The 13,477-nt window shown below is 41.2% G+C and overlaps 1 protein-coding gene across 2 annotated transcripts in view; it reads right to left on the reverse strand.

Moving 5' to 3' along the window:
* The window catches only part of NSG2 (neuronal vesicle trafficking associated 2), a 78,345-nt gene extending 66,882 nt beyond the window's left edge, over nt 1-11,463 (reverse strand). The window contains exons 1-3 of one of the 2 annotated variants that reach the window (XM_040415686.1): nt 11,327-11,463; nt 10,897-11,048; nt 1,428-1,544 (exon numbers count right to left, since the gene is read on the reverse strand). In XM_040415686.1, coding sequence (XP_040271620.1) covers nt 1,428-1,544; nt 10,897-11,025 — 246 coding nt within the window. In that variant the 5' untranslated portion in view covers nt 11,026-11,048; nt 11,327-11,463. Of the gene's footprint in view, nt 1-1,427; nt 1,545-10,896; nt 11,049-11,165; nt 11,228-11,326 lie in introns of those variants that run through there. The other variant, XM_040415687.1, reaches the window with a different exon arrangement.
* Nucleotides 11,464-13,477: the final 2,014 nt, after the last annotated feature.

A 13,477-nucleotide genomic window follows, 5' to 3' on the forward strand; every position in this document is an offset into this window, starting at 1 on the left:
TTTTTATGGGGCTCGGGTTAGTTGCATTGGAGTTGTCAGCTCTTAGGCTGGACAACTCCTTTAATTGAAGACTATAGATACCTGTGACTGGATTTCAATGCTAAGGAAGGGTATTATTTAACAGGAACCCATCACAAAGAAAATGAGGTCCATTGTGTAGGTACCATGTTTTACAGCAAAACAAGCTGTGCATAGTGATATATGTTTTTGTGATAAATAATTCAGTATAATCTGTAATTCAATCATTTAAACCTCTGGTCATTCTAAGTTTAGAAGTTCAGTGGGTGATCCATCTCAGTGACTGATAGTTATCTCTGTATACACATACATAAAGGGAAGGCTGTAAATCAGTAGGATAGCCACTGAACCCCTGAGATGGATTTACACAGCTCACTGTTCGGGCGGATTATCGGGAAGAAACATTCCTGATAATCTGTCTGTCTAAAAGTGCCACCAATTACCCAATGAACAAGTAAAACGCTCATTCATCAGATGAAATAATCGGAGGTGTGGACACCTTAATTATCGTTCTTGGGCAGCGGATCATGCTGTCTAAACTGCCTCTGCTGCCCAGGAGCAATGATTTTGTATGGGGACGAGTGATAGCAGCAGCCACCACTCGTCCTCATACTGTGGAGGTGATCGCTGTGTGTAAATGCAGCGCTTCACCTCCACTTAGTGAGCAGCTGATTGTCGCTGCTCCTCGCAGCATCTAAATGTGCCTTTAAACTGAGAGTAACCACAGGTTTAAATGAATGAATTAGAAGTTACTGTATGCTGCACATTTTACCACAAAACTAGATGAATCAGCTCAGCTCCTCCTACTCTACAGTAGCACACATATCAGATGGCTTTTTCCACATGGCAGGTTCCCTTTCAAATTTCAAGGCGCTGTTAGAAAATGTTGCTGCCTACTGTTCCTAATGTCTGTTGGCTAGCAAGAACACGGGGTAAAGAAAGTGGGGTAACACATTATCAGACCACTTACAGGTATACAAAAAATATATACGTTAAATGGATGCCTCAGACTGATGCCACATACAGTGGCATCCGTTCACCATATAGTACTATTGTAAAAAAAAAAAGTATACATTTTTTTACCAGACTGTGTAGGATACAAGAATGTGGTGTGCTACATTTTTGTATCCTTTTTTTTCAAACATATACATCAAACGGAGGCATAAAACTTGATATTAACCCACCAGATCTGGACCCATTCATTTTCAATGGGTCCTGAAAAAAAACGGACAGCTCAATGTCTGATTTTTTTTCAGGACCCATTGAAAATGAATGGGTCCAGATCTGGTCCAGATCTGTTCCGCAAAAAACGGAACAGATCAGGAAAGAAACAACGGACGTGTGAATAAGGCCTTAATGGCAAACAAATGGAGCTAAAGTAACCACAGGTAGAAATACAAATACAATACCTTTAACCTCTCAGTCACCCCATCCGTGAAGCTGACAGTGAATTCTGCAATTTTTGGGACTCTGATTTTCTTGTTCTTTTGTTCCGACTGATATTCTGTCCTTGTCTTGACAACCACCTAAAACACACCAGCTGATTAGAACTACAAAGAAGATGGTGTAAAGCACAAGAGATCTTGTATAATACTATATTATTTGGGTAGTATGGTCAGGACAACTTGTTTTTCATAGACCCCAATAAGCTTCTCTGACTGATGGTCCCATCTATTAAAGGAGATTTCTTATTTTGGATACTTATGGCATTTTCATAAGATATTATTTGCAATAGGTGTGTGTCACACTCCTAGGAATCCAATCTATTGGCAGAATAGGGTTTTTATACAGCAGCATTAGAGGAGGAGATCAAATGGAATGGAGGCAGTGCATGTCCACAGCTCTTCAATGGGAAGGTACCGTGAATTGTAGCAACCCATACACTAATTTTAAAAAAGAGTGGAATTTTTTAAATCACAGTCATCCTCCAACAGGCGATTGTGCAGGCATAGCATCTGTGCCCCTTGCGATCCCTATAAATATATAAATATATATATATATATATATATATATATATACAGTACAGACCAAAAGTTTGGACACACCTTCTCATTCAAAGAGTTTTCTTTATTTTCATGACTATGAAAATTGTAGATTCACACTGAAGGCATCAAAACTATGAATTAACACATGTGGAATTATATACATAACAAACAAGTGTGAAACAACTGAAAATATGTCATATTCTAGGTTCTTCAAAGTAGCCACCTTTTGCTTTGATTACTGCTTTGCACACTCTTGGCATTCTCTTGATGAGCTTCAAGAGGTAGTCCCCTGAAATGGTTTTCACTTCACAGGTTTGCCCTGTCAGGTTTAATAAGTGTGATTTCTTGCCTTATAAATGGGGTTGGGACCATCAGTTGCGTTGAGGAGAAGTCAGGTGGATACACAGCTGATAGTCCTACTGAATAGACTGTTAGAATTTGTATTATGGCAAGAAAAAAGCAGCTAAGTAAAGAAAAACGAGTGGCCATCATTATTTTAAGAAATGAAGGTCAGTCAGTCAGCTGAAAAATTGGGAAAACTTTGAAAGTAAGGGCTATTTGACCATGAAGGAGAGTGATGGGGTGCTGCGCCAGATGACCTGGCCTCCACAGTCACCGGACCTGAACCCAATCAAGATGGTTTGGGGTGAGCTGGACCGCAGAGTGAAGGCAAAAGGGCAAACAAGTGCTAAGCATCTCTGGGAACTCCTTCAAGACTGTTGGAAGACCATTTCAGGGGACTACCTCTTGAAGCTCATCAAGAGAATGCCAAGAGTGTGCAAAGCAGTAATCAAAGCTAAAGGTGGCTACTTTGAAGAACCTAGGATATGACATATTTTCAGTTGTTTCACACTTGTTTGTTATGTATATAATTCCACATGTGTTAATTCATAGTTTTGATGCCTTCATAGTCATGAAAATAAAGAAAACTCTTTGAATGAGAAGGTGTGTCCAAACTTTTGGTCTGTACTGTATATATATATACTGAGCAAAAATATAAACGCAACACTTTCGGTTTTGCTCCCATTTGGCATGCGCTGAACTCAAAGAGCTGAAACATTTTCTACATACACAAAAGACCCATTACTCTCAAATATTGTTCACAAATCTGTCTAAATCTGTGTTAGTGAGCACTTCTCCTTTGCCGAGATAATCCATCCCACCTCACAGGTGTGGCATATCAAGGTGCTGATTAGACAGCATGAATATTGCACAGGTGTGCCTTAGACTGCCCACAATAAAATGCCACTCTAAAATGTGCAGTTTGAACACACAGCACAATGGCACAGATGTCGCAACGTTTAAGGGGGCATTCAATTGGCATGCTGACTGCAGGAATGTCTACCAGAGCCGTGCAATGAATGTTCATTTCTCTACCATAAGCCGTCTTCAAAGGCGTTTCAGAGAATTTGGCAGTACTGCCAACCGCAGACCACGTGTAACCACACCAGCCCAGGACCTCCACATTCAGCATGTTCACCTCCATGATCATCTGAGACCAGCCACCCGGACAGCTGCAGCAACATTCGGTTTGCATAACCAAAGAATTTCTGCACAAACTGTCAGAAACCGTCTCAGGGAAGTTCATCTGCATGCTCGTCATCCTCATTGGGGTCTGGACCTGACTGAAGTTCTTCGTCGTAACTGACTTGAGTGGGCAAATGTTTACATTTGATGGCGTCTGGCACGTTGGAGAGGCGTTCTGTTCGTGGACGAGTTCCGGTTTTCACTGTTCAGGGCAGATGGCAGACAGCATGTGTGGCATTGTGAAGGTGAGAGGTGTGCTGAAGTCAACGTTGTGGATCTAGTGGCCCATGGTGGCGGTGGGGTTATGGTATGGGCAGGCGTATGTTATGGACAACGAACATAGGTGCATTTTATTGATGGCATTTTGAATGCACAGAGATACCGTGATGAGATCCTGAGGCCCATTGTTGTGCCATTCATCCACGACCATCACCTCATGTTGCAGCATGATAATGCATGGCCCTATATTGAAAGGATTTGTACACAATTTATGGAAGCTGAAAACATCCCAGTTCTTGCATGGCCAGCATACTCACCGGACATGTCACCCATTGAGCATGTTTGGGATTCTCTGGATCGGCGTATACGACAGCGTGTTCCAGTTCCTGCCAATATTCTGCAACTTCACACAGCTATTGAAGAGGAGTGAACCAACGTTCCACAGGCCACAATCAACAACCTGATCAACTCTATGCGACGGAGATGTGTTGCACTGCGTGAGGCAAATGGTGGCCACACCAGATACTGAATGGTTTTCTGACCTCCCCCCCTCTTCCCAGTAAGGCAAAACTGTGCACATTTCAGAGGGGACTTTTATTGTGGGAAGTTTAAGCCACAGCTGTGCAATATTCATGCTGTCTAATCAGCACCTTGATATGCCACACCTGTGAGGTGGGATGGAATATCTCGGCAAAGGAGAAGTGCTCACTAACACAGATTTAGACAGATTTGTGAACAATATTTGAGACTAATGGGTCTTTTGTGTATGTAGAAAAGGTTTCATATCTTTGAGTTCAGCTCATGCAAAATGGGAGCAAAAGTGAAATTGTTGCGTTTATATTTTTGCTCAGTGTATATATATATATATATATATATATATATATATATATAAATTTGTAGAAAAGTGAGGATGCAGCACACTATGTGCAGTGGGTACAAGTCAGGCCAATGTGGACCAGCACCTCGGTCCAATGTAGTAAAAAAGAAAGAAGGCCGGCAGCACTCCAAATATATCAAGAAAGCGTGTGGTTTATTGACCCAGAGTCAGCAGCGACGTTTCAACAGCTTGTTGCTGTCTTTTTCAAGCCCAGTGCACATGTGATACATTCAGACATTATAAAGGTACATCAATCAAGTGAAAATTGATATCAATTGTTACATACAATGTTCAAAATTTCATAAATACAATAATCCCTATAAAAAAACAAACGCATATGTGATGTCATAAAAAAACTGCCGAATACAGTACATATAAAGAATCTAATAATGATTCCATAGCATTTTAAATATGTGAAAAATTCAATAACAAGTGCTAATCAGTGCAGGTGTATCCTCCGATTAATGTGGAATTAAAACTCACGGTCAGGTGAGAGACTGTATGAAGCCGGCACCACGATCATCTCGGCGTTCCCATTTAGTAACTGCGCATGCGCGAGAGGAATAAGTATCGCGATCCCTCGAGCGTTCGGAGACTAACTAATAACCACATCAAAGATGGCCGAGACTGCCTAACAGCGAGTGTGCGCATGTCCAGGCTGAGGTAGGGGCCTCCCATCGGTCATCACATGAACACTATCATGTGATCGGATGACATTAAATGTAAACCAGTGGCTTATTACGGATAGTGGGTTTAAAAGAATATGATATTGATATGAGGGTTTAGACCGCGATAATCCCGGGATGTCCACTATGTCTAAGTGTGAGCACACTGGATTTTGCGTCTAGTCAACCCAATATCCTGCCCATAAAACGACACCTTGGCATACATATAAAGTGGGAAGTGGGTGTCCTATGACAGTGATGAGTCGCGTTAGCGTCCCCACCAGTGTCAAATGTGGTGGGATGGTGACGTCGCCAGGGGACTCCCCACGAACCGTCAATCATACCCCACAGGACCACCTCAATCACCCACCCATGTACTGTGTGTCAAAGCCAGAATTACATAAAACAATAATGCTAGAAAACATCACTCATTAAACCAAAGAATAAATATGTATGCGAAATCTGTATGGGTAGGCTCCCCAACCAGCACAGGTTACGTCGCACATCTCCGCTGAACCAGCAGTCTACTCATCCTATTTGTGGGTAAAAAGACCATGGGTAGCCAGCCAGATCAGTGGTGTTCTTCACATCACACAGTGCCCAATCCTGACCCGGATTGAGGCACTGTGTGATGTGAAGAACACCACTGATCTGGCTGGCTATCCATGGTCTTTTTTACCCACAAATAGGATGAGTAGACTGCTAGTTCAGCGGAGATGTGCGACATAACCTGTGCTGGTTGGGGAGCCTACCCATACAGATTTTGCATACATATTTATTCTTTGGTTTAATGAGTGATGTTTTCTAGCATTATTGTTTTATGTAATTCTGGCTTTGACACACAGTACATGGGTGGGTGATTGAGGTGGTCCTGTGGGGTATGATTGACGGTTCGTGGGGAGTCCCCTGGCGACGTCACCATCCCACCACATTTGACACTGGTGGGGACGCTAACGCGACTCATCACTGTCATAGGACACCCACTTCCCACTTTATATGTATGCCAAGGTGTCGTTTTATGGGCAGGATATTGGGTTGACTAGACGCAAAATCCAGTGTGCTCACACTTAGACATAGTGGACATCTCGGGATTATCGCGGTCTAAACCCTCATATCAATATAATATTCTTTTAAACCCACTATCCGTAATAAACCACTGGTTTACATTTAATGTCATCCGATCACATGATAGTGTTCATGTGATGACCGATGGGAGGCCCCTACCTCAGCCTGGACATGCGCACACTCGCTGTTAGGCAGTCTCGGCCATCTTTGATGTGGTTATTAGTTAGTCTCCGAACGCTCGAGGGATCGCGATACTTATTCCTCTCGCGCATGCGCAGTTACTAAATGGGAACGCCGAGATGATCGTGGTGCCGGCTTCATACAGTCTCTCACCTGACCGTGAGTTTTAATTCCACATTAATCGGAGGATACACCTGCACTGATTAGCACTTGTTATTGAATTTTTCACATATTTAAAATGCTATGGAATCATTATTAGATTCTTTATATGTACTGTATTCGGCAGTTTTTTTATGACATCACATATGCGTTTGTTTTTTTATAGGGATTATTGTATTTATGAAATTTTGAACATTGTATGTAACAATTGATATCAATTTTCACTTGATTGATGTACCTTTATAATGTCTGAATGTATCACATGTGCACTGGGCTTAAAAAAGACAGCAACAAGCTGTTGAAACGTCGCTGCTGACTCTGGGTCAATAAACCACACGCTTTCTTGATATATTTGGAGTGCTGCCGGCCTTCTTTCTTTTATTTATATATATATATATATATATATATATATATACAGTACAATGTGGGAGCAGGTCCCTTTCTGTGACATACATGTATGAGGGAAATACTAAATAAATAATCCATAAAAAAGGATCTTTTAGCTTCCTAAAGTACATATATATATGGCAACTAATGATAGCCCCTTTTTCACTGCATGGTACTGGCTCTACCCTACTCTACGCTACATGCCTCTTCTTGGTTTAGATACCCGGTAGTTTGTTTCCACTATGGATGGATATGGTACCCCCTAATTCTAGCTGGCCACAGTACAGTGGACCACAGTACTCTTGGACCAACAACTAGCCAGTAGTATGGTCAGGTGACTTTCATGGTACTGGCTTTGCTCGCTTGGGGCCTGCAGGAACTATCTGCAACTTTTGGCCTGGTGGAAAAACAGAAAAACAGGGTGGAGTCGAGTACAGGTCAAGCCAGTTCCATGCAGTGTAAAAGGGGCCTTTTGATGTTGCTCAGATATTTTTAGGCCACTGAAATCAATTACAGTTTGCTTTAAAATGTATATTAGGTATTTCACAGGATCCCTTCATGGACATCCATTTTGTTACATAGTCACATAATGCCAAAAGTTTGCAATAAATACATAAAAAGGGGAAAACAGGGATAATAAAACAGGGTCTCAAGAAGGTTAACAATTTACAAATACAATCAATTCATATCATTTGTAATATTCTAGAACCTAAACCCAAACCATTTCACATTTGTGTCATTTGTGTCACATAATATCAGAGAGTACAGAGCCCTTCAATACTGATCGCAAAACCTTATTTCCTCTTCAGTCTAATCATGACACCAAACTACCAGACTACCATGACTTTCCCAGGGTAAAGATCAGGCACAAGCACTCCTGTGTACTAAACAGTCTGCTCAATCCTGTTATATCTCCTGCACCAGAGCTAAGATGAAGCAGAGGGTGAAGGATGAGGTTTCTAAGAACATCTGCTGATTGACCGTCAAAGCAAAATCTTAAGAGGGCAGTTTCTGAGCAGGAGTATGGAAGGTTAAAGGGCCTGTCTCACTTCAGTAAGTGGCATTTATTGTGTAGAGAAAGTTAATACAAGGCACTTATTAATGTATTGTGATTGTCCATATTGCTTCCTTTGCTGGCTGAATTCATTTTTACATCACATTATACATGGCTTGTTTCTATGGTTACGACTGCTGATGAGTGAATCGAAGTTCACGAGGTGGACTTTGATGCGAATTTCAGGATAAATTTGATTCGCCACAAAGCCGAATTTTGATTTAAACTGAAATAGTGTAAAAAACAAAAAAAATAATAGCTAATCCATCTGCTCGTGACAGGTCACCCACCACCATTTTGCTTCAAGTTCTTGGCCCAAATTCTGTGCACAGTCATCGTGCAGACGTCATCTCAGAGATTTCGTGCCAGACGTTAAAACAAGATGGCAGCGGCTGGCCCGTCGCAAGCAAATGGATCAGGTAAGTATTTTTTATTTTACATTCTCTTATTTATATTAGATGCAGCGATCATTTATGAGTGCGGCATCTGAGGGGTACAATGATTGTGAGCAGCACAATCACCTATCCCTGTCATTGCAACCACTACTTACTAAGAAATGCGTTTCGTGACAAAGTAATTAGTCAAGAAGCAGGTTTTTTGTAAAATTCGGCGAAGCAGCCGAATTGAATTTTTTAATACTTCTCTTATCACTAGTTATGACCACCCTGCAATCCAGCATCGGTGGTCGTGCTTGCACACTATAGGAAAAGCCGACAACCTCTCTGCTGGCTGGGACCGTTGGAGTGCACCTAGGTTGGTGTTTTTTTCTATAGTGTGCAAACACGGCCACAACTGCTGGATTGCAGGGTGGTTGTAACCATGAATAATGGATGGAAAAATGAATCCAGCCAGCAAAGGAGGCAATATGGACAATCACAATACATTAGTAAGTGTCTTGTATTAACTCTCTATACATGATAAATGCTATTTGCTGAAGTGAGACACCCCTTTAAGTGTTTCCCACTGGTTGGAAGTGCTCACATTCCTCTATGGTCAGGCCATACACACATATATGGTATGAGACTTTTTTGTACGCCCATAATTGTGGCAAAGCTTCACAGAGTAAAATCCGCGCATGCCCTGTACATATGTCAGTGGCTATTCCAAATCCCAACTGTGCCTCAAGATAATGTCACCGAAAAGGTTAATGGGGTTGTGTCACTTTGGCAAATAGCATTTATTATGTAGAGAGAGTTAATACAAGGCACTTACTAGTGTATTGTGATTGTCCATATTGTCTCCTTTGCCGGCTGGATTCATTTTTCTACCAGATTATACACTGCTCGTTTCCATGGTTACGACCACCCTGCAATCCATCAGTGGTGGCCGTGCTTGCACACTATAGAAAAAAGCACCAGCATATATGAGTTCCCACAGTCTCGGCCACCAGAAAGTATGACACTTTTTTCTATAGTGTGCAAGCATAGATGGACTGCAGAGTGGTCGGAAACATGGAAATAAGCAGTGCATAATATGATGGAAAAAGGAATCCAGCCAGTAAAGGAGACAATATGGACAATCACAATACATCAGTAAGTGCCTTGTATTAACTTTCTCTACATGATAAATGCCATTTCCTGAAGTGACACAACCCCCTTAAGGGCTACTTTAGCGGCCCAAATGAGAAAGATTAACAGACACTGATTGACTAATCGGTGGCGCGTGCACAGTAGCTGCTCCCAAAGCAAAATGTGAGCTCCGTCAGCGGCGCAGGTGCATGGTGGAATGTCCGGCCCTGTCAATCATATGACAGGTAGGTGCTTCTTCACCTGTGGGGAAAGCCCCTCACAGGTGAAGAAGTCTGGCTAATGAAATGAATCAATTCGTTACAATCGACTCGCTCATCTCTAGTTTATACATTTTTAGATCTCTGCCCTTTCTGAGCTTATTTGTCCAAGTGGGCGGTCCTATCTGTGACTGACAGCTATCTCTGTGTACATATTTATTCAGAAAAGGCTGTCTATCACTGATAAGACCGCCCACTTGGACAACTGAACTTAGAAAGAGCAGAGATTTAAATGTATAAATTCTAAGTTTAACAAGCTGCCTGGAGACTACACTGCATTTCATCTTTTTTACGTTTATGATATTAGAAGAAATGCAAGTGACTGTAAATAACATGGGACTGTTTATCAGTTTCTATATAAAATAGATTATGTGCATACAGTACATTGATTTCTTTCTTTGTTTCATGCTTTGTGAACAAAACATGTTTATTTTCTGTAAAAAATATATAACAACCATCTCAGTATGAAAAACTGCACTGTCAATTACCTTTGTGTGACCTTTTTGCTAAGCTTTCTCAGAATTTTCAGCATAATTTAAATTAGCAGAAGATGAATATTAAGAATTTCAATACTAATGCATGGTATATTTCATGAACCAATGCTGAAACCTGTTCTGTCCTATTTGTGTTAATGTTAGAAATCCAGTGCAATACGAGCAAATTATGAGCTCACTATATATATATATATATATATATATATATATATATATACACACAATAGTGCCCCTCCCAACAGACCCCACATAGCCCTGATAAAGGCTTCCAGGCTGCAGCGAATATGCAGGTAGACCCTGGGTCCCCTGTGTACTACACATGCTCATCTGTTAAGCAGTCATGCTTGAGCAGCAGTGACATGTATGAACCACTCATTTAATGGCACATACACAGACGAGACAATGTAGTTGACAGATTGATGGGAATTACAGCTATGCCAGATATAAAGGAAAGTCTAGGACAGTCATTGGCAATATTACCTTCTCAGGGGCAGAGAACTGCAGATGATTTACATCCAAGGGTGTGATCAGAGGCACAGTCTGAAATCCATCTTCACCAGAAGGCTCCTTACTGGTTTTGTCACTCAGATTACTCCCCAGCTTCACCATCCTTTATTCCTCTGCTTGCAGACCTGGTGGTTGAGCAGAATAATCTAGATAAATAAAAAAATAACTTATTCCTATGGAGACATGCCTTGTAGATGACAATGCTAATAAAGGCTACCAAGGCATTGGCAGATGTATCCCACCTTTTAGTTGAGAGCCTCCATGCTGTGGCAGCAGTCAGCAGATGGCTGGCCATACATGTATGTGCCTATGTACAGGCATTCTATCCCTGGGCAGCCAGGGAGTGTCTCTGATCCAAAGCTAAGAGTGCAGCATGCCAGCAGAGAATAGGAAGAATACTCACAGTAAGATGCCTTCCTTCTAGGTCTATGGTCAGGCTGGTGTAGGCAGAAGCAGTGAGCCCTGTCTGTGGTGCTGATGCAGACAATGCTCCTAGAACAGCAGCTTCTCTAAGCTACTAGAAGGGGATAAGGCGCCTATTGCAGTACACCTTCCTGCGGCACTCAGCTCCGAACAGCAGCACTATTCCCCTGTACTCTGGCGCCATCTGGTGTTAAATATGTGAAACTGTCCAACCCGCACATTACACAAAACAAAACCATTGAAACAGCAACGCCCCCTGCAGGGAAACTAGAAGCATACCAGATCCTTGTTTATTTCTATTTCCTTCATCTTTTATAGTAAATCTTTTATAGTGGAATAAAAAACATAAATGACATCAATGGAGCGAAATATCCCCATTCTCAGACATTTGTTAAAGTAGATGTTTGGTTCTGTTGATTGAGAACAGGATTGGGGACGTGCGTCATGTTTCCAACCAGGACACATCTGCACAGTTTTCACCATAGATTGCTAATGAGGCAGATAGATTGATAGATAGAGGCTCGGACTGGCCCACAGGGGTACAGGGGAATCCCCCGGTGGGCCCCTGAGCAAGGTGGGCCCCTAGTCTCCCACCACCTGCACAAGTGGCACATAACACAGTAGACTTACTGCACTACATACATATATTCAATGTACAGCACCTCAATCAGCCTCTTTTCATATAAAAAAAAAAAACTTGTTACATTATTTATTATATTTGAATGTATCCATACGGTGGGCCCCCAAAATAAATTTTACTGGATAGATAGATAGATAGATAGATAGATAGATAGATAACGTATAAATACTATAAAGGTGCCTCCCACAGATTGTAATTTAAAAAAGGTGTTCTTTAATCACAAACGCGACGTTTCAGTCATCTCACTGGGACTTTTCTCAAGCTGTGATACATACAAATGGTGCTGGGTACATATATATATATAGGTGAAAAAATAATTGATAATGATATGTGAATATTAAAAAAAATCATCAAAAAACATAATTTAAACATTAATATACACATCATATGTGACACTTCTCATCAATACAATATTGTGATACATGATCTCCATTAATATTCATATAACATCATTATATCTACCAACCACATAAAAAGATAACGTGTCCAAAATTCATGTTCACACCTGATTAAAAACAAAGTTAAGGACATTGCAGATTACAAACCAGCATGGAATTTCCTACGATGTAATCGGCGTCTGGAAAACCCGACTGCGCATGCTCCAAGATAAATTAAATGGCTGTGGAGCGCAGGAAGCCGTGACGGGGTGAATGAAGTAGGCGGTGCAGGCACGTGACGTCAGTGAGTTACGGCCGGCCACCCGCCCTGCTATGCCTGCTACAGGACATTTAGTAAGTAGTACAGATGGGGCTGGGGATCGGAACTTCAATTAAAGTTATTATTATAAAAGGTTTAGGCAATAAGGAAGTGAGTGAGCGGCGGGGTCGGAGTACAGTGACCGCACCGGCCCCGCCGCATTTGCATGACACCGGCCCCTCCTCCCTCCCCTCTCCAGCTGATACATCGCAGACTGCGATGTAAAATGGCAGCATTCGCCCCATAAGACGCAGTGGATAGATAGATAGATAGATAGATAGATAGATATTAGATAGATAGATAATAAATAGATGATAAATTGATAGGTAGATATGAGATAGATAGATAGATAGATAGATAGATAGATGATAAATTGATAGGTAGATATGAGATAGATAGATAGATAGATAGATAGATAATAGATAGATAGATAGAAAAAGTGCGTCTTATGGGGCGAAAAATACGGTATATGAGATAGATAGATAGATAGATAGATATTAGATAGATAGATGATAAATAGATGATAAATTGATAGGTAGATATGAGATAGATAGATAGATAGATAGATAGATAGATAGATAGATAGATAGATAGATAGATATTAGATAGATCGATAGATAGATAGATAGATAGATAGATAGATAGATAGATAGATAGGAGATTAGATAGATAGACAGATATGAGATTAGATAGATGGATAAATAGAAAGATAGAAACAGATATTAGGGTAGCACCATTAATGATCAGTAGGCAAAGTGCCAGCAGTCCAGATGTATACCAACATCAATGTAATAC

This window comes from Bufo bufo, chromosome 1 (genome assembly GCF_905171765.1).
Source record: "Bufo bufo chromosome 1, aBufBuf1.1, whole genome shotgun sequence".
NCBI lineage: Eukaryota > Metazoa > Chordata > Amphibia > Anura > Bufonidae > Bufo > Bufo bufo.